Source organism: Meriones unguiculatus, chromosome 7, assembly GCF_030254825.1.
Source record: "Meriones unguiculatus strain TT.TT164.6M chromosome 7, Bangor_MerUng_6.1, whole genome shotgun sequence".
NCBI classification, from domain to species: domain Eukaryota; kingdom Metazoa; phylum Chordata; class Mammalia; order Rodentia; family Muridae; genus Meriones; species Meriones unguiculatus.
In genome coordinates this window covers 19,737,606-19,758,911 of record NC_083355.1, presented here as the reverse complement: position 1 = coordinate 19,758,911, position 21,306 = coordinate 19,737,606, and the positions used below count along the sequence as shown (strand labels likewise).

At 45.4% G+C, this 21,306-nt stretch overlaps 1 protein-coding gene across 1 annotated transcript in view; it reads left to right on the top strand.

Moving 5' to 3' along the window:
* Dhx8 (DEAH-box helicase 8) overlaps positions 1-21,306 on the top strand; it is a 35,852-nt gene that overhangs the window by 6,036 nt on the left and 8,510 nt on the right. Inside the window, exons 5-18 of the mRNA XM_021642782.2 lie at positions 2,220-2,329; positions 2,648-3,031; positions 3,872-4,016; positions 4,107-4,310; positions 5,359-5,446; positions 7,499-7,596; positions 8,838-8,985; positions 12,661-12,842; positions 13,867-14,061; positions 14,312-14,497; positions 14,595-14,805; positions 15,504-15,685; positions 17,086-17,226; positions 20,377-20,532. Of these exons, the coding sequence (XP_021498457.1) occupies positions 2,220-2,329; positions 2,648-3,031; positions 3,872-4,016; positions 4,107-4,310; positions 5,359-5,446; positions 7,499-7,596; positions 8,838-8,985; positions 12,661-12,842; positions 13,867-14,061; positions 14,312-14,497; positions 14,595-14,805; positions 15,504-15,685; positions 17,086-17,226; positions 20,377-20,532 (2,430 nt within the window). The remainder of the gene's footprint in view (positions 1-2,219; positions 2,330-2,647; positions 3,032-3,871; positions 4,017-4,106; positions 4,311-5,358; positions 5,447-7,498; positions 7,597-8,837; positions 8,986-12,660; positions 12,843-13,866; positions 14,062-14,311; positions 14,498-14,594; positions 14,806-15,503; positions 15,686-17,085; positions 17,227-20,376; positions 20,533-21,306) is intronic.

Sequence of the window (21,306 nt, the reverse complement as noted above, 5' to 3'; positions counted from 1 at the left end):
CCTATGCTTGGGAACTTGGGGAAGCAGTAGTGAGGGATATCAGATAGGTGTGAAATGACTTCTCCTGACAGAGATGCCCAGTGTACAAAATTAGAATTTCTTTCTCTATTCCATGTTAAGAAGTATACTTTTTTAAAATCTTTAAATTGTTAAAAAATTTCATTTTAAGATAAGTGTGCTATGAATCCTTTTAATTTTGGCATTTGGGAGGCAGAAGCAGGAGGATCTCTGTGAATCCAAGGCCAGCCTGGTTTACATATTGAGTTCCACGACAGCCAGGGCCACGTAGAGAGAAACTCTCAAAGTTTGTTTTTAAAACATTTTAGAATTTACTGAGTCCCTATTAACCTCAGATATTTGAGGAGAAAGCCCATTGACCCAAGTCCAATTAATTAATGAAAGCAATTAATTAAAGCAAGCTTTTTTATTCTGTGTATATGTCTGCCTCCTGCTAAGGTGAGGTTCAGAGGTCAGCCTTGGATATTGAGAAAACAGTTTTTATAGCTCGGGAGTAGGGAGTTTCCAAATGGGGGATTTTTTTTTTTAAAGATTTATTTATTTATTATGTATACAGTGTTCTGCCTGCAAACCAGAAGAGGGCACCAGATCTCATTATAGATGGCTGTGAGCCACCATGTGGTTGCTGGGAATTGAACTCAGGACCTCTGGAGGAGCAGCCAGTGCTCTTAACCTCTGAGCCATATCTCCAGCCCCCAAATGGGGGATTTTGCAGGCAAATAGGTGGGCTATAGGAGCAGAACATAGCAAGATGGTTGTAATAACAGGTGTCATAATAACCTTTGGAAACAAACATGGTTGCCTTCTGGGAACAGGCACTTCAGAACCATTTGTAAGTAAGGTTACAGGTGGACATAGCCCACTCCTTGAGAAACAGAGGTTTAAACAGAAACAGGAACGAACCTAGTCTATTTTTAGTATAAGATGGCTTTTGAGCCCAAGATAGAGGCAGGCTGATTTATCATACTTGCTGTGTGCCAGGTAAGTAACAGTAAAGAGAGCAGATAAGGTTTTCTGCTATTTTTGGATGGAGAGTAGGAAATGAGCATGTAAGCAGCCTGCCTAGTGGGAGAGAAAGATGGATAGTAAACAAATGGGTGTCAGTGTACCCTGATACCTACAGGGGATTGGTTCCAGAACCCCTGGGTACCAAGATCTGATGCTCAAGTTCCTCAGACAAAATGGGTAGGATATTTGCAGATAGCGTATATACATCCTCTCACATGCTTTACATTGCTAGATTACCCAATACAGTGTAAGCACTTACGTAGCTACTAGACCACATTGCTTAGGGAAGTCAAGGAAACATGCAGTTGCTGAGTCTAGTGTCCCGTCCCTTGGGACTTAGTTATTCGTGGGGGCGAAGGGGGTCAATCCTGGAAAAGATGGGCGAGAGAGAGAAAGGACACAAGCAGACGGTTGCCAGTCAAGTGTCAGCTTTATTGAGCTTCAGTGTTTCTTTTAAAGCACGGTTCTGGCAGGGCGGGGGAGAGGGGCGAGAAAAGGGGAGTAGTAGTGGAAAAATACCAAGGCCCTTGGTGGGAAGTCCCCAAGATTGAGAAGGTGGGGTAAAGGGTCACAAGGCCCAAAGATAACATCTGCGGTCATAGATGTGTCCCGAAGCAAACAGTTTCGGGAACAATGGGTCTTAAGAAACTATGGCCTGCTGACATCCGGTGCTTATCTGGCAGGCCAGGCCCTCAGGGAGGGTCCCAGGGCTCAGCTCCCAACAGTCTAGGATATAGACCTTGCCCATGGTCTGTGTCACAGTGGACAGCAGTGAGAGCTGTAGAATGTAAACGGGGAAGCAGGAAAGGGAATGCAGAAAGAATGTTGCTATTAGAAAGTTTTGACGCTGAGCGTGGTTGCATACTCCTTTAATCCCTGCACTTAGGGAGGCAGAGGCAGGCGGATCTCTGAGTTTGAGTCCAGCTGGTCTACATAGTGAGTCCAGGACAGCCAAGGTTACACAGAGAAACCCTGTCTCGAGAAAAAAAAAAAAAAAGAAAAAGTTTTGCTATCTGGGGGTGGAGAGATGGCTCAGGGTAAAGGTGTTTGCCATTATGTCTGACAATGAGTTTGGTCCAAAGGACCCACATCCTACCGGAAGGAGAAAACTGACTTCCACAGGCTAGTGATGTGAAAGTGGGCAGATTTTTTTTTTTCTCCTTCTCATTACTTTGCTGATTTCTGACTGATAGACCATGTTGGATGAGGAAGACGTGAAAGTCGCTGTGGATGTTTTGAAAGAGCTGGAAGCCTTAATGCCCAGTGCAGCAGGCCAAGAGAAGCAAAGAGATGCTGAGCACAGGTTTGTCCTTTACATCCTGTTCCTTTGCATGCTTACTATACTATGACAGTTGAATTTTATGGACCAGTTAAGCAGACTGTGAGGCAAGGGTGTAGACTCTTACCTGGCTGTGTACTAGATTGGGTTTCATTGCTCCGTGCCAAATGCATTTATACTGCAAACAAGTCAGGAGGCCAACTACAGGTGTGGAATTCCTGTTGGGGTCAGCCGTGAGAGCACATCTAGCTTATACACAGCGGCTCTGTCCTGGATGCTTGCGGATGCAGAGGTGAGATCGGGTTGATCTAGTTTTCAAATGGGTACTTGCTGATTTATTAGGGACAGGACAAAGAAGAGGAAGAGGAGTCGGAGCCGAGACCGCGACAGGGACCGAGACAAGGACCGAGAGCGAGACAGAGCCAGAGACAGAGAGCGAGATAGAGACAGAGACCACAAGCGGAGACACCGCTCCCGCTCCCGGTCGCATTCCAGGACCCGGGAGAGGACTAAAGGGAAGTCTAGATACCGGTCCAGGAGCAGAAGCCAGAGTCCCTTCAAAGATCGGAAGGACCGGGAAAAGTATGGGGAGAGGAATCCGGACAGGTGGCGCGAAAAGCATGTGGACCGCCCTCCCCCTGAAGAGCCTGCCATTGGGGACATTTACAATGGCAAAGTGACCAGCATCATGCAGTTCGGTTGCTTCGTGCAGCTGGAGGGCCTAAGGTAATGGTTGGCACTCATTCACGTCAGTGATGGCGAGCCGGCGCTGAGATAGGGTGTGCATGTTCCGAGGAGCTGTGACTAACTCCACTTCAGTCAGCTCAGCTCTGCCAGCTGGACGTCTTGGTTTTTCTGTTTGTTTTGTTTTTGAGATGGAGACTGTCTTCCATGGCTGTCCTAGGATTCTCTGTGCAGACCAGGCTGGCCTCAAACTCAGAGACATCCACCTGTCTCTGCCTCCCAATTGCTGGGATTAAAGGTGTGTCCTACAAAGTCCAGCTTGTTGATTATTATTATTATTATTATTTCTAGGGCCTTGAGTATTCTAGGCCAGCTCCCTGCCACATCCTTAGCCTTCGATTCTTTTTTGATTTTGAAATGTCCCATCATTCCTTCCTTTGCTCTCAGGAGATCTGCCCTTTGCTGGTTGTGGCAATTGAGAATTGATCTCTCCTTCCCCCTCAGTCAGTATCTTTCTTTGGGAGGGTGTTGGTGTCAACACAGTTTCATTGCTTGACCAGCTTCTCGGTGCTGTGAGTTTAAGCCCCTTCCTCGTCCTTTCCTTCCTTATGTGTGTGCTGTATCCATGTGCGCATGTTCCTGTGTGGCACTTTACCAGCTGGGCATCTTCCCTTATCTTTTAGAGACAAAGTCTCACCATTGTAGGCAGTGTGTGCAGCCTCAGACTTACGCATGGAATTCATGATGTCCTTCCTGCGTTATATCCTAAGGCAGAGGTTTCAGTCCTGTGCAGACTGTTTTGTTCAGTTGCAGCGGGAGTAGAGCTCAGTTAGGGAAGAGGCATGTTGAGGCGTATTTCAGAGCTGTCTGACTTTCTCTCAGGAAGCGGTGGGAAGGCCTGGTGCACATCTCTGAGCTCCGACGGGAAGGCCGTGTGGCCAATGTGGCTGATGTTGTGAGCAAAGGGCAGAGGGTCAAGGTCAAAGTACTGTCCTTCACTGGGACCAAGACCAGCCTGAGCATGAAGGTGGGTGATGTCTAGTCTGTTCCCACAGCTGATGGCCCAGGGCGTGTCAGAAGACAGTGAGTGAACAGCACCCTTCTTATTGTGCCTTAGGATGTGGATCAAGAGACAGGAGAAGATCTAAACCCGAATAGACGTCGGAATCTGGTCGGGGAGACCAACGAGGAGACGTCTATGAGGAACCCAGACAGACCCACTCACCTGTCCCTCGTCAGCGCCCCTGAAGTGGAAGATGACTCTCTGGAACGCAAGCGGCTCACCCGCATCTCTGACCCTGAGAAGTGGGAGATCAAACAGGTCAGGGTCTCAGCCACTCAGCACACAGTGTGCTGCTTAGGAGTGTGGGCCCTAGGCGTGGCAGCCTGTGGCGTCTTCTGTCCACTCAGTGGTTTTGTGAACCAAATTTTTCTACCTACCCATTGTGCCTCAGTGTCCTTCATCTGTCCACCAGGGCCAGTGGTGGCAGTGTGAGACTAACAGTGAACAGAGGTGAACCTAGGGCCTAGCCTAGGTAGGTGTGATCCTGACTTCATTCTTTTCCTCTTTCTTCAGCGAGCGTTAGAATGATGGTGTGTGGGGGCTGGAGAGATGGCTCAGGTAAAGAGTGATGGTGTGTGTAGCACTAGGCTGCAGAGACAGTATTTCATGGTTCCTGCCCGTGAGCTCAGCATCCTGTGGGGCAGAGACAGGGGTAAACACGTAACTACACAGTGATATCCATATGACGGAAATGTGCCCAGTGCTGTGGCGATGGGGAAGGCGTGGTAACCTTTCCCAGAGAAAATGCCTCTGTGCCCGTGCCTTCAGCACCATGTTGTGCTGGTCCCTGGGACAGGATGTGTGCCTCGCTCTGACTCCAATGTGCTGGACTCCAGGAGAAGACAGTTTGCTTGCCTTGTGTGAAATCTCTGGACTTAATGGAGAATAAAAGGATTTTGGGGAGCTGGAGAGATGGCTCAGAGGTTAAGAACACTGCTCCTCCAAAGGTCCTGAGTTCAATTCCCAGCAACCACATGATGGCTCAACCATCTATAATAAAATCTGGTACCCTCTTCTGGTGTTCAGGTACACATGCAGGCAGAATGCCATAAAATAAATAAATCTTAAAATTGAACTCCAGTGATCTATGAGACGGGGGTGGGGTGGGTGTGCATCCAGGATGATTTAGGGCAAGGAGTGGGGTGAATATGATGAAAATACATTGTATGCATGTGCCTAATTCTCAAAGAACTAATAAAATATTATATGTATATGTATATGTGTATATATATAGATATAGATATAAAAGGATTTTGGTCCTAGCTACAGCTCTTCTTTACAAGTGCTGCCTTCTCTCCTTCACTAGATGATTGCTGCCAACGTGCTTTCCAAAGAAGAGTTTCCAGACTTCGATGAAGAGACTGGCATTCTCCCGAAGGTGGACGATGAAGAAGGTAGCCTGCCCCTGGGGTTAGCTGCGGGATTGGGACAGTGACTGCCGAGGTGTGCTGCTAGAGCGGGCTGTTTTTAGTTTAACTGAGTGGGTATTCGTCATTTGTTCCCTGGGCTCACCACTCATCTCGGGGTAGAAGCACATGCTTACACAGATCAGTGTACCTGTTGAATTCGTTTTACTTTTTTTGATCCCAGTACCATTTTAAAAAATATTTTTTAAAAGGTTTATTTTTTAATTCAACTTTTTTTTAAGGCAGAGTCTCTCTATTATGTAGCCCTGGCTGGCCTTGAACTCACAGAGATCCGTCTGCCTCTGGCTCCTAAATGTTGAGATTAAAGATGCATACACCATGCCCAGCTAGATCGATCATTCATTCATTCATTCATTCATTGGTGTGTGTGTGTGTGTGTGTGTGTTTGACCTGTATGTAAATGCACCATGTGTGTGCAGTGCTTGAAGAGGCCAGCAGACAGAAGTCTGATTCCCTAGAACTGGAGTTAAAGAGTATTGTGAGCTGCCATGTGGGTGTTGGGAATTGGGTGGGCATGGATTATTTCTCTGCAAGAGAAACAAGTGCTCTTAATCACTGAGCCACTCTCCAACCCCTTAATATGTTTATCTAGGTTGGCACTTAAGAGTTACATTTAATTTGTTTCATTGCCTTGGAGTAATTCACATATAAATTTACTTGCCCATTTTTCTTTTTTTTTTTTGCTTGGGACTCTCATTATGTAGTCTAGGCTAGACTTTGACTCTTGATCTTCCTGTCTCAGCCTCCTGAGTATCATATACATGTGACATACACCCAACTTTTCTGTTATACTTTTTATATGCATATATATTTAGTTTCTGGGTGTGTGTGTAGTATTACTATTGTTATTATTTGTTTTTCTGAATCATAGTTTCATGTAGCCCAGGCTGGCCTGTAATTTATTATGTGGCTAAGAATGTTTTTGGACTAATGATCCTCCATTTGCTTCCACCTTCCAAGTGCTGGGATTTACAGGCATGTGTTACCACTCCTGGCTCTTAATTTTTATATAATATTCTCTCCTTAATGGTGCTGGGGGTTGAACTTGGCCTTGTATATACTAGCAGGCACTATCACTGAGCCACAGCCTGTTTTCATCTTCAGGAGTAAGATTATACGAAGGTCCAAAGTTTGTCTGTTAGTACGTGTGTAAGACTCCTTATTTTTCGACATGTAGAAAAGCTAGATGTGATGGTGCACAGCTGTTAAATCAGCACTCAGAAGGTTGAGGCAGGACCATTACAAGCTTGAAGCTAGCCTGGGCTACATGGTGATGCTGTCTTAGAGAAAGGAAAAAAATATTATTCCGTATTGAAGTTGGATGACAAGAGTCTTAGTGCCATCTAGAATATCAGTACAGTATTCTCCCATAGGCTTGGCTTCTTTTGAAAGCAGTTCTGATCAGTTCTTTGGTTACAGTACAAATGTCCTAGAAATGGCTAGAGGGCCCTGGAAGGAGAGGGACAGTCATCTTGGGTAGAATTTCACTTGTACTGCTGTCTTTTTTTTCTGGGAAGCTATTTTTTTATTTTTAAGTTTTAAAAAATTGTATTTGTTTTGTATATGCATGCATTTGTGTGCATGTAAACACATATGTGCCAGGTCCCATATATGGAAGACAGGATAACTTGCTATAGTTGATTTGTCCTTTTACCACATAGGTCCTGGGGACCAGACTCAGAACATCAAGTGACTTTACACGTTAGCCATCCTGCCAGTCTTGGGAGGCTGTGTATGCCCACGTGCTTCTGTGTGCGTGCCTGCCTGCCTGTGTGTCTGTGTGTCCGTCTGTCTGTCCATGTGCACATGCAGAGCTTTCAAAGGACAATTTGCTGTATTTGGTTCTCTTTTTCCACCATATTCTTGTATTGGTTCCACCTCATTCTCACCTTGGTTCTCATATTCCACCACTCAGTTACCCGCTGAGCCATCTTGTCAGCCTGAAATTAAATTTTTTTTTTTTTAAATGAAAATGACTGGTCATTTCTTGTTTATGGCTACTTTTCTGTTGACTTTCAGATGAGGATCTTGAAATTGAGCTGGTTGAAGAGGAGCCTCCGTTCCTGAGAGGGCACACCAAGCAAAGCATGGACATGAGCCCCATCAAAATTGTTAAGGTGAGAAGAACAAGCTCTCTCCCTGGAGCTAGCCACGAGCCGGTCTTCCTAAAGCAGTGGTGTCAGCATCACAGGATTCAGGCGTCCTGTTGGTAACCAGGGTCCGCTGTCTTGTAAATGGAGAGTAGCTCAGCTCTGTTGCTCCTGTCTGCTTAACCTTTGTGTGCATTGAGAGAAAGCCGAGATAAATAGACGTGCTTGCTCAGCCATTATTGCTTTGTTTAGGTCCCTCAGGGCTTGACCCTTTGGTGTCCTGGAGGGTAGAACTGCCAGAATGTAAACCAGAATCCTTAAAAATTTTGATATGGAAATGATTATCTTAAAGCCTGTCTGTCCAGCAAACCTGTATAATTCTCGGAATGGTGGTTTGTTTGTTTTTTGAGGACAACTTGAGGCATCAGTGCTCACCTTCCACCTTGTTTGAGACAGGGTCTCTTGTTCACCATTTGAGTACACCAGGCTAGCTGGCCCTTGAACTTTGTGGACTTTTCTGCATCTGCTTCCCATTTCCGTGCAGAAGTGCTGGGATTATACGTGTCTACAACATTGTGCCTGGGTTCCCATGGGTTCTGGGGATCCAAAGTCAGGCCCTCACACTTGTGGGCCCTGTGCTTTCCCACTGAGACAGCTGCCCAGTAGTCCACTTTTTCATTGTTGCTTTTGTTTTTGAATCAGGGTCCTGCTGTGTAACCCTGCTGGCTTAGCACTTGTATTCTAGCCAAGAATGGCCTTTCCCGCACAGTTCCAGGATCATAGGCATCTGTACATGCCTTGCCCCTGCCTTCTCTGTCTTTTACGAATCTAAAAGTAACACCCCTTGCTCTGAGGGTTCTCATCTTCAAGCCAGAAGTCCTCCCGCTGATTTTTACTTGTCTGTATTACAGGAGATTCATTTCTTTCCTGCCCTGAGACACTCGCGTGAACTTCATTTTTCCTCGTGTTTTAGGTGACAGTAGTTTAACCATGTGCTCTTTTCTACATTTTAGACCATCTCAGTCAGGTGGCTGTGGCTGGCCTGACACTCACTGTGTAGACCAGTGTTTAAAAGGCAGAGCGGTGGTGGCGCGCACCTTTAATCCTAGCACTCAGGAGGCAGAGACAGGCAGATCTCTCCGAGTGCAAGGCCAGCCTGGTCTACAGAGTGAGTTCCAGGACAGCCAGAGCTACACAGAGAAACCCTGTCTTGAAAAACAACAAGAAGAGATACTTAGTGCTCGCTGCCTTTTCCTCTGTCGTCTTAGAACCCAGATGGCTCACTCTCCCAAGCAGCCATGATGCAGAGTGCCTTGGCCAAAGAAAGGCGGGAACTGAAGCAGGCCCAGCGGGAAGCTGAGATGGATTCTATACCCATGGGACTCAACAAACACTGGGTTGACCCCTTGCCTGATGGTAAGGAGTGTGGACATGAATAAATCTGAGGCTCTATGTATATGTAACAGTTGGCAGCTGGGCATGGTGGCACGCACCTTTAATCCCAGCACTCAGGGAGGCAGGCGCAGGAGGATTACTGTGAGTGTGAAGCCGGCCTAGTCTACTAATTGAGTCCAGGACAGCCAAGGCTACATAGAAACCTTGTCTCCAAAAACCAAAACAAACAAACAAACAGCTGATACTACAGACAGTGAAAAATTTGCCTCAGTTTCCCTTTTACCTTGTTGCCTGTTCAGAAATACTTTTTCTAAAAGGAATTATTTTCTAAAAAGAATTATTTTAGCCTCATGGTGGTGTACACCTTTAATTCTAGCACTCAGAAGGAAGAGGCAGCCAGATCTCTGAGTTCAAGGCCAGCCTGGCCTACAGAGAAAGTTCCAAAACAGCCAGGGCCACACAGAGAAACCCTTTTTTGAAAAAACAAAACAAATCTATTTTCATTTATTTTTTTAAAAAGATTTATTTATTTATTTATTATGCGGTGTTCTGCCTGCATGTATGCTTGCATGCCAGAAGAGGGCACCAGATCTCATTATAGGTGGTTGAGAGCCACCATGTGGCTGTTGGGAATTGAACTCAGGACCTATGGAAGAGCAGCCAGTGCTCTTAACCACTGAGCCGTCTCTGCAGCCCAACAAATTTATTAAAGATTGATAATTAAATTTATTAAAAATTTAATAAAGATTGATTTATTGTGTATATATTGCTCTGCCTGCATGTACACCCTCATGCTAGAAGAAGGCCTCAGATCTTATTATAGATGTTTTTGAGTCACTATGTGGTTGCAGGGAATTGAACACATTTATTTTTAAAGATTAGTTTTTTGTATGTGTTTGTATGTATATGAGTCTAGTGTGTGTGTGCGCGTGCACATGTGCATACCTATGTGGGTGCATACCTGTCTTCTGAGGTAGAAGATGGTGTTACAGGCAGTTGTAACAGACTCTGGTTTTCTTGAAGAGCAGTAACCAGGTCCTTTGAAAGAACAGCAGATGCGCTTAACAACTGAGCAACTGAGCCACCTCTCCAATGCTCGCTTTATTTATTTACCTATCTACCTATGTGTGTGTGTGTGTGTGTGTGTGTGTGTGTGTGTATTGAGACTGGGTTTCTCTGTGTAGCATTGGCTGTCCTGGACTTGCTTTGGAGACCAGGTTGGCCTCTGCATCCCTGAGTGCTGGGATTAAAGGCATGCACCACCATGCCTCCCTGCTTTATTTTTTAAACAGTTATTTAAAATAAGTGTTTCAGTAACCGTAGTCAAGTCATTAGAGTGGCTGAGTTTTTCCTCTCAACAGCTTTAAGACTTTTATTTTAAAGATAGTACAGTATAAAGGCTGGACATGATTCTCAGTAGTAGACTGCATGAAGCTCTAGGATTAATTCCCAGAACTGGGGGAAAAAAAGAGTACAAATGGGGGGGATGTGGTTGCCTGTGCTTATAATTGCAATCCTTTGGAGGTAGAGGCAGGAGAATTAAGAGTTCAAGGCCAACCTTGAGAGTTGTGGTACACATCTTTAATCTCGGCTCTTAGGAGGCAGAGGCAGGGTTCTCTGAATTCAAAGCCAGAGTGAGGGCCAGGACAGCCAGGGCTACACAGAGAAATTCTGCCCTCCAAAAAAAGGAGGGGAAAAAAAAGAGTTCAAAGCCAACTTCAGCTACAGTCTCAAAAACAACAAAAAGCAAAAAGCTAGTCCAGTCTTTTACTGATGTGTGTGCAGGCTTGAATGTATGTACGCATGTGCCCTTAGAGACCAGGATGGGCCATCGGGTCCCCTGGAATTAGAGTTTCTCGTAGTTGTAAGCCACCTAGTACAGGTGCCAGGAACTGAATTTGAGTTTTCTATGAGAGTAGTGAATGTTCTTAATGGCTGAGCCATTTTTCCAGCCCTTGTTTTTGTTTTTTAACTATGTGTGGCTGTTGTGCCTGAATGCTACCTCTTTACATCTGTGTGTGCCTGGAGCCCGACAGGGTCTCATTATGTAGTACTGGCTGGCTTTAAATCTCCCAGCTAACCCTAAACTTGCAGCAGTCCTCCTGCTTCAGCCTCCTGTGTACTGGGATTGCAGCTGTGAGCTGCCATGACTGGTTAGAACCTAGACTCTTAGAGGGGTTTGGCGGGTATGTGGAGGTTAGAGCGTCAGGGGAGCGGTAGCCGGTGTTAAGAGCTTTGCAGTAAACAAACCTTTAGGAGGTCTGTATGCATGGAGTATTGTGTTGTGCGGGATGGCAAGGGCAAGGCAGGGCTTTGTATGTATCTAGGTTAATCCTCAGCGCATCATGGAATGGAACAGTGTTGGAAACAGGAGGATGGCGTGATCAGAGTTGCATTCCCAAAGGATCATCAGAGGCTCTGTAGGAGGAGTTGGATAGGACAGAAATAGATGCTTCTAGTGGGTTAGCAGGCTTATGTGACAGTGAGAGGAGAGGTGAGTGACGGCCTGGACATAAGGTATCAGAGAGTATTTGAGAAGCTTGTTGAAAAAGGGGGACATGAAGTGGGAGTGGCCAGAGATAGTTTCCAGGTTTAATGTGAGCAACAGAGTGACTGGTGGTGCCTGCGGGGTAAGAGACTGATGAGGAACAGGTGTGTGGGGAAGAGTGCGAATGCAGGTAGCCAGAAGACATCTCAGTTGCAGTATCAGGCATGTTCAGAAGAGGGGTCTGTGCTGTAGAGAGAATTTGGGGCATTGTTGGCTTAGGTAACAGTTTAGATTGTAGCACAAATGAATTAGCATTTAAGCGTTGGAAATACTCTTTTGTTTTAATACAAAATCTTCCGGAGCTGGGAAGGCAGCAACAGATGAATCCATGAGACTTGCTGGCCAGCATAGCCCACCTAGCTAGTTCTAAACCAGTAAAAGACCCTGTCTCAAGAGAAAGAAAAGGTGATGACACCTGAGGGACACCTGATGCTGTCCTGGAGGTTCCACAGGCATGGGCACATAAACACATACATGTACACGTTGGTATACATGTGCTCATGGTGTTGTATTGAAGTAAGAGAGACTGTGTTTGTGTTGAAAGAGGGATTTACTTTGTAGCCCTAGTTCATACTTACATATATATGTAGTTAAGGATTTACTTTTATTGTTTTAAGTTATGTGTCTGTGTGTGGGTATGTACCCACAGAGCTAGAGGTGCAGGACCTCTCCTGGTGCTGAAGCTACAGGCAGCTGTGAGCCACCTAAGTTGGGTGCTGGAGTCTTTTGGGAAGAGAAGCTCACAGAGCCATCTCTCCTGTTCCTGAGACTGAAGTATATTTTTTATGGGTGTTTTTGCCAGCAGATTTGTAACATTTACATATTTGCAAGAGCCACCAAAATTCTCTTTATCTTGCTCATTCTTTTGCTCCCAATTCAAGCCATAAATTTTAGGGTTAACCTTGAAAATATGGAAGCAGGTGACGCTGCCTGAAGTATTCAGAATATGCCAGCCCGAGAGAGAAAAAGCAGACTAGTGCTGTCAAGGGAAGGCAAGAGGAAAAGAGGTTTCCTTTGGGGTGATGAAAACGTTGTAAAGTTAGGTGGCGGTGATCTGTGGGAGTAGATCAGAAGCCACTGAGCTAGCACTTGAAAAAAATGGTGCAGGAGTAGTTTGAGGACAGCACTCTGTTCATTTTCCCTTCCAGCGGAGGGGAGGCAGATCGCTGCCAACATGAGGGGGATTGGGATGATGCCCAACGACATTCCCGAGTGGAAGAAGCATGCGTTTGGGGGCAACAAAGCTTCTTACGGGAAGAAGACCCAGATGTCAATCCTTGAGCAGAGAGAGAGCCTGCCCATCTACAAACTGAAGGAACAGCTGGTGCAGGTGGGAGACGTTTTGGTGTGAGGGGATGGGGTGTGGAGTATTTTCTAAATGGGGTGTGTGCTGGGGTGCTAGAGCTCAAATCAAGCACTGTCCTGTGAAGCTCCCCAGACTTCTTTATTTATTTATTTGTGTGTGTGTGTGTGTGTGTGCACACGCTTAGTATTTGTGTGTATGATGTATGGGCTGGGGCACAGGCCACAAGGCCTGTGTGAGGCTCAGAGGACATTTTGTGGGTTGGCTGTCTCCTTCTACCCTTACATGGGTTCACACTCTGGCTTGTTTTAAAGTGCTTTTAGCTACCAAGCCATCTCAGACTCCTTATTTATCTTTTTTAGGCATGGCTGGCATTGTTCTAGCTAGCACAGACTGACCAGGAGCTCACTCTGTATCCCAGGCTGGCCTTGAACTAGTGATCTCAACCTTTCCAATGCTATGATTACAGGTGTGAACCACCACACCTGCCTTCCAATTTTTTGTTGTTGTTGTTTTTGTTTTTGAGCTGGGAATCTCATGTGTTTTCCAGCTGGCCTCAAACTTTCTGCAGATGATCTTGAATACTAATATTTCTGCCTTAGTTCTGGAATTATGGCCATGGACCACCATGTAGTCCTAGAGATCAAGCTGGCAAACATGCTATCAACCTGGGGGTGTGAGCCACCCCCCCACCCCCCCAGACCTTCCTTTTGGTCTTTTGAAACACAGTTTTTTACCATATCCGTGTTGACCTAAAACCTACTGTGTAGCTTAGGTTGGCCTCAAGCTCAAAAAAAAATCCTCCTTCGGGCATTGTGTTCTATCTGTGTGTGTGTGTGTACGTGTGTGTGTGTGTGCATGTGTGTGCAGCATGTGCGTGTCTGTTGCCTGCAGAAATCAGAAGAGGTCACTGGGGTGCTGAGCTGCCATGTGGGTGCTGGGTATCTAACTTAGGTCCTCTATAAGAGCAGCCAGAGCTCTTAATGGCCGAGCCATTACTCCAGCCCCGTGGCAAATTTTAATAACTGTATTTATATTGTATTGCTTCCAGGCTGTGCATGACAATCAGATCCTAATTGTAATTGGAGAGACCGGATCTGGGAAGACAACACAGATCACCCAGTACCTGGCAGAGGCAGGCTACACTTCCAGGGGCAAGATTGGGTGTACCCAGCCCAGAAGAGTGGCAGCCATGTCCGTGGCAAAAAGAGTATCAGAGGAGTTTGGTTGTTGCCTGGGTCAAGAGGTAAGTGATTGAGAAGCTGATGTGTGTATTTCAGGAGAAAAATACATACCCTATCTGTAAAATGGGAGTGTTTTATACCTTTTAGATTTTTCCCAAAGGAGAGAGATTTTCATTGTCATCAGGTTCATCAGGTCAAGTCCAGGGCAGGGCAGACTTTACTAGAGGAAGGCACTGTGATCTTGGTTAATTTTCTCTCTGATAGGAGTAGGAGGGCCAGTCTGATAGGTTTTCTTCTTCTGTCCTGCTGTAGGTGGGCTACACCATTCGGTTTGAGGACTGCACCAGCCCAGAGACTGTCATCAAGTACATGACGGATGGCATGCTGCTGAGGGAGTGTCTGATTGACCCTGACCTCACTCAGTATGCCATCATCATGCTGGACGAGGCACATGAGAGGACCATTCACACAGATGTGCTCTTTGGACTGTTGAAAAAGGTAAGTAGGTAAACACTGGTGTCTGGGAATAGGATTTGAGTGCCCTCTGACACTTGGCGTAGTCCTTTGTAGTAAGCCACCTTGTATTTCCCTTTAGACAGTTCAAAAACGACAGGACATGAAGCTGATTGTCACCTCAGCCACGCTGGATGCAGTGAAGTTTTCTCAGTACTTCTATGAAGCACCCATCTTCACCATTCCAGGTCGAACCTATCCAGTGGAAATACTGTACACAAAGGAGCCCGAGACAGACTATTTAGATGCCAGCCTCATCACTGTCATGCAGATCCACTTAACAGAACCACCAGGTGAGGGGAGTGGGACGCTTTTTTCTTAGGCCAAAAATCCTTCTGTGAGTATATCTTTTGCTGGTCTTGTAAAAACACATTTTAAATATTGTTCTCTCAGGCATGGGTATTTGGATGGTGGTAGAAATATTAAAAAGTGATGTGAAGTTTAAATGCACTTATTCAAGTTTAGATGGATGATAACCTCTTGGTTTATTTATTTTTGTGGTTTTTTGAGACAGGGTTTCTCTTTATAGCCCTCTTGGCTTATTTCGAGTTCATAGTGTGAGTTTTCTATATGTATGTTAATATGTTAATATGCTGTTGGTGTTGCCGCAGCCTTTCTCACACAAGCAGAATGTGGAGGTTTGTACCTGTGTTCCCAGCTACCAAGAGGCTGCTTGAGCTAGAAGTTTAGGACCAGTCTCGACAACATGGTAGAACTCTCATTCAGAATAAAACAGATCCAAGCCTGGTTACAGGCTGTAGTCCCAGCTGTTTACTTGGGAGGCTGAGGCAGGTCTCAAGTTCAGGGGATGCCTGGACAACTGACTGAAACCTTGTCTCAAAACCGAAAGAGTGGAAAGAGGGCTGGGGATGTGGCTCCAGTGACAGACAAGCCCAAGACTCTTAAGTTCTACCTCCCATTCCACAGAAGAAACAACAGAGCATCCCCTTCCCTGACAGAGGCAGTAAATGATGCTTCATTCTCTTCCTAGGTGATATCTTGGTTTTCCTGACTGGTCAGGAAGAGATTGACACTGCTTGCGAGATCCTGTATGAAAGAATGAAATCCCTGGGTCCTGACGTTCCCGAGTTGATCATCCTCCCAGTGTACTCTGCCCTTCCGAGTGAGATGCAGACCCGAATCTTTGATCCAGCTCCTCCTGGCAGCAGAAAGGTAACGTGGGGCTAAAATGAGGTGTGCCACATACGCTGAAGTCACGTGAACTGCACAGCCAGGGCTCTGCTTGTCGCGGCCTCCCTGGTGATGGGCTTACAAGCACATGTTGCCATGCCTAGCACTTTTATATGGTTCAGGCCTTCAGACATTTGAGGCAAGCACGTTAGCAACTGAGCTATCCCCTGCCTTCATTTATCATTTTTAAATTTAAAAGTTTCATTTTACGGCTGGGCGTGATGGCATGTGGACATCATTGTACACGTGTGGTTTCAGAGGGCCCTTGCAGGGGTCAGTTCTTTCCTTCTACCATCATTCAGATCATCAGGCTTGGTGCCAAGTGTTTACCCACTGAGCCATCCTGCTGGGCTCTGGATGTATTGTATTTTGAATATTGCGTTCGTTACTAGATAGACATTAGGTTATTTCTACTTTGAGACACACCGTGAGTACTTCTGCTGTGAAAACTTGTTTACCAGCTCATTGTGATGTGTGTTTCTCTGAGTATACATCAAGCAGTGGAGGTAAGTGGGAAAATACTCCAGTGTCAAGAGGTGGAGTGGTGAAGAGTGAGGGAAAAGTCAGGCGTGGCTCTCAGACTTCTAAATTGTGTAGCTGGGTGGAACGTGGTTCTAAGAGTTAAACATGGAGAAGGAGAAGGTTTGGGAAGGATGGTTGGGGTTCTTCCTCTGTTCTGTTCTGTTGATTGGACTTGTTTCTAAGTAGTGCCTTTGTGGCTGTATGGCAGGTAAATGCCTTTCAGGGCCGGTAAGATACTGCCATGATGTGAGACATTTTGGTACCTCCTAGCAATGATTTTTCTAAGCAATTGTCTTTTATGAGCTGAGCCTCCGGGTGGAAAACCAGTGGCAGAGCCAAGCTGAGAGTAATAATCTTCTAGATCACATATACTGCTGCACACACACAAACCGTGAAATCCCTCTGTCCCTCGTGGTTCATTTTACGATGAGGAGAAAAGATCCAATCCTCTTCTTGTTCCACATATATGAACAGCCCATTCCGGAGTCCAGATGTCTCTGTGGGAGAAAGAAAACTCTCATTTTGCAGTGGCACATGTGATGCCAGGAAATCGGTGCTTTCCCAGGGAGCTAGAAAATTAAAATTATAGTAATCATCTGCTCTAGCCAGTGAGATACATAGCCATTTATACAAATGAGATTGGCTCTGAGCAGCCTGGGCCCTTTGCTGCTTTATAGCTCTGAGGTACCACCACTTCCAAAGGAACCCTTCAGATGCGGACCCCTTCCCCTCTGACCCCTGGGGACCTGGACTGAGGTTAAGTGTCAAGTGTGTGGAGGGAGATAACAGCAGATTACTTGGGAAAGCCTAAGGCCTGTTTCAGACTCAGCTCACTGTGGCTCCGTCTTTCTCATCTGTAGGTCGTGATTGCCACCAACATTGCAGAAACGTCTCTGACCATCGATGGCATCTATTATGTGGTTGACCCTGGATTTGTGAAGCAGAAAGTTTACAATTCTAAAACTGGGATTGACCAGCTTGTGGTGACCCCTATCTCTCAGGTACGGCTGTGTCTGTCATAAACCTTTCTCAGACTTCTGCTGAAGGCCTTTCCGGGATTTGTTATGGTCCCTTCCTCCCTTTTCCCCAATCTTTCTTCCTTTCCTGTTTGTTTCAAGACAGGGCCTTGCCAAGATCTCTGTAAGTTCTAGACCAGCCTAGTCTACATAGCAAGTTTCAAGGTGGCTAGGGCTTCGAAAAGAGACCCTGTTTAAAAAAAAGTAGAGGGCCAGGACTTGCTGTGTAGCTTAAGCTGAACTTAAATGTGGAATCCCCTTGCCTCTGTCTCATGGGGTTAGAGCCACTTGACACCTAACTTGGTTCATGTTTTGAACCTTATTTTCCTCAAAAGTGAACTTAGTGGGATAAGGAAAGGCTTCTTCATATGATGTGTGCTGGCTGCTGTGTGTATATGCTTCTCGGGGTTAAATTTATTCCCTACACCTGTCACTGAGCTATAGCCCAAGCCCTGTATTTATGATCATTAGAGTGGAATTTCAAACTAAAATTGCCCCATAAACTCCAAATTTTTTTTTAAAGATTGTCTTACACGTGTTAAATATTTTTATTATTTGTGTATGTGTACGCACTATGGAGGCCAGAAGAAGGCTTCAGATCCCTTGGAGCTGGAGTTATAGAAGGTCATGAGCTGACTAAGGTGGGAACTCTGGTCCTCTGCAAAAGTAGTATGTGCTCTTAACCACTGAGCTGTCTCTCCAGCCTACACACACACACACACACACAGTGTTAAAGTTTATCTTGTTAACCTACCTATTCTGTTTCTAGGAACATATTGGAGAGTTACATATGATTGAGTACATATTCAAGGAACAAAAATGGCTGTTCGTGGAAGGATGGCTCCTAGATCAGCCAGAAGGGGAAGCAGTTTAATCCACTATAGTATAACCATGCCATAGAGTATTGTGTGAAATTAACTGCTGGTGTGTATTTATATTTAATGTTGTAAATGTGTAACTGTGGCATATTAAAGGAAGTGAGCTACAAAATATGAATGAAACAATCCAATTTTTGTTTAAAAAAAATACATGGTGTGCATTTCTGGGCTAAGCATATGGCTGTGTTCCACACTGGAAATCTGTAGGCAGGATGTTAGTGAGGGCTTTTTTGTGGGTGCTGCTATGCTATTGATTTCTGTGTTGGTAGATGGTGAGGTTTTTTTTTTTTTCTTTTTTTTTTTCTTATACACTTTAAGTATTGTGTTCATCTTTTATAGCAGGCATGCATTAACTTTTATAGTTTGTAAAAACCACAAAGCTATTTTCATTCTGCTCCTTCAGTAATAATAATGACTAGCGTTCACCAGGTGCTTATCAGGTGCCAGGCACTGTCCTAAGTATCTCACATGCTCATATCTAACGTGGGGCATCCTCACACCAGTCCCTAGCTGGGAGGAGGTTAGGACGTAGAGCGAAGGACTTGCCTGTTGTCACACAGCCGGAAGAGGCTTTACTCTACAAACCCTGTACAGCACCTGTGGTTTGTGCAGCTTCTTAGGACAGTGTCTGTCATGATGACCAGATAATTGGCTACTTGTGCCTGTGCTGATCTGGAGAGGAGCCTTCGGGTGCTGCAGTCCCAGCAGTGTGAATGCCACCTGGGTTGGTATGGCTCATTGTCCTTTCATGCTTCATTTTGTTGTTGTTTTGTTTTTCTTTTTTCTTTCTTTTGAGGCAGGGTTTCTCTGTGTAGACTTCGCTGTCCTGGGACTTGTTCTATTTAAGGCTGGCTCACAGAGGTTCGTCTCTTTCTGCCTTCTAAGTGCTGGGATTAAAGTTGTGAGCCACCATGCCTGACCTGTTTTGTTTTTTCTTTTTTTTTTAAGGGCTGATTTTCTTCACTGTTAACTATTGCATGTTCTACACTGGATGTTTACTAAAGTCTTAAAATAGAAGTCATATAGTGCTGGAGAGATGGCTCAGCAGTTAGAGTGCTGACTGCTCTTATAGAGGACTCGGTTCTGTTCCGAGCACCAGTGTGGTGGCTGACACCCTCCTATAACTCCAGGTCTAGGTGCAGTGCCCTCTTATGGCCTCTGAGGGCTCCTGTGTGTGTGTGTAGCGCACATTCACATTGACATAAAAATAATAAGGAAATACAAAGAAATAAAAGCCATGCATAAGCCACCCACAGCCTAAGCCACTGGCAAAATGTAATGGTGTTTCATCCAGTCATTTCATCCTTATATATACATCAGATATTTCATAAGCTAGACATGATGGTTCATGCTTATAATCTCAGTACTTGGGAGGCCAAGGTAGGAGGATCTCTGTGAGTTCTAGGATAGCCTAACCTACATATCAAGTTCCATGACAGCCAGGGTTAGGTAGAGAGCCTGTCTTTAAAAAAAGCCCCCAGGCATGATGGCACACACTCATCTTTAACACTAATCACTTTTCATTTCAGGCAGCCTGTCTCAAAAAGCCAACAATTAATAAAGTTAATGTCAGATTCATTGTAACTTGTATTTTTTTCTTTTTTTTGTTTGGTTGTTTTTAAGACAGGATTTTTCTGTATAGCCCTGGCTACCCTAGAATTCTATCTATAGTTCAAGGCTGGCCTTGAACTCACAGATCTGCCTGCCTCTGCCCTCCAAGAGCAGGAATTAAAACTCATGTACCACCACTGCCCAGCTGTAACTTGCACTTTTTATCTGATGAGTGGTCACTTTTGTCATCAAACACTGCAAACCTGATTTTAGAATGGCTACAAAATTATTGGCGTGGTCTACATGATTTATTTAATTTGCTTCTAATTTCGGTCATAACTTGGGGCTGGTGTTTTATTGTCTGTTCTGCTCTCTGTATTTCTTGGGTTTACCCGCCTTATATGTGCCCCTGGAACAGACGTCGTAGAAGTACTGAGAGTTGGTAAGAGCATTTCTAGTATTGGAAATGTTCCTAGAGGAAGTGGTTGCTCAGGCCTGCCCTATGCTCTGGTGTGTCTGTCTTTCTGAGTCTCCCTTTCCCTAAGGCTCATGCTTAAAGTCTAGACTGAAATATCTTTGTTAAACTCTGCCTCTGCCTCATAGAAAGCAAACAGAAAACATTTGCCAGTCCCCTCCCCAGCAGATTTCCTGGGTAGAGCTGCCAAGTGATGTTTTACAGCTGGTACTCTACATGCTCACCCTCCAGGCTCAGGCAAAGCAGAGAGCTGGCAGAGCTGGGAGAACCGGCCCAGGGAAGTGTTACAGGCTGTACACAGAACGTGCCTACCGAGATGAGATGCTCACCACCAATGTGCCCGAAATCCAGAGAACCAACCTGGCCAGCACGGTGCTGTCCCTCAAGGTAAGAACCACTGACTGTCTCCTGGGAATGCCCTAGGGAACCAGCTACTTCATGGCCTGTACTCATGGATTTGAGTGAGATGCAGTGTCTGTGCTAACAGCTCCCTGTGCAGGTCTGCACCGAAATTGCATTCTTCTGTGAATGCACATTTGTTTCTTGCTGTAATAACCAGCAGGATATTTGGTTGTGCTAGGTTTTAGTTAGGAGGCATTTTCTAAAAAGAAATTAGACAAATATAATCAGAGCCAAACTGCAGGCCAGCACATTTAAACCCATATACTTTAGCTTTCAGATATAAATCATCTCTTCTTCCCTTGCAGTGTGTGTGTGTGTGTGTGTGTGTGTGTGTGTGTGTGAGAGAGAGAGAGAGAGAGAGAGAGAGAGAGAGGTGGAATTACAGATGGTTGTGAACCTGACATGGCTGTTTGTTGGGAATTGAACTTGGGTCCTCTGGAAGAACAGCAAAACTGCTGAGCCATCTCTCCAGCTTTGAATTCTGGTTTATAAAAGGGGAAAAGATGTGCTGGTTCTGAAGCTTTGAAGGAAGGCCTGTCTGGGCCCAGCTGTCCTGTCTTCCTGTCAGGGCTCCAACGAGGATCTTCACTCTCTTCTGGCAGGAGGAGCCACATGAGTCATTTCCTAACTCATGGCTTATCCCCCCACACCAGTGCTGCCCTGGAGCCCTGGCACTTCACCAATGCAGAGTGCTCTTTTATCATTCATTATTCATTTCATGTAAGAGAGGATAAAACAGAGCTGCAGAGAAAAGCCCAC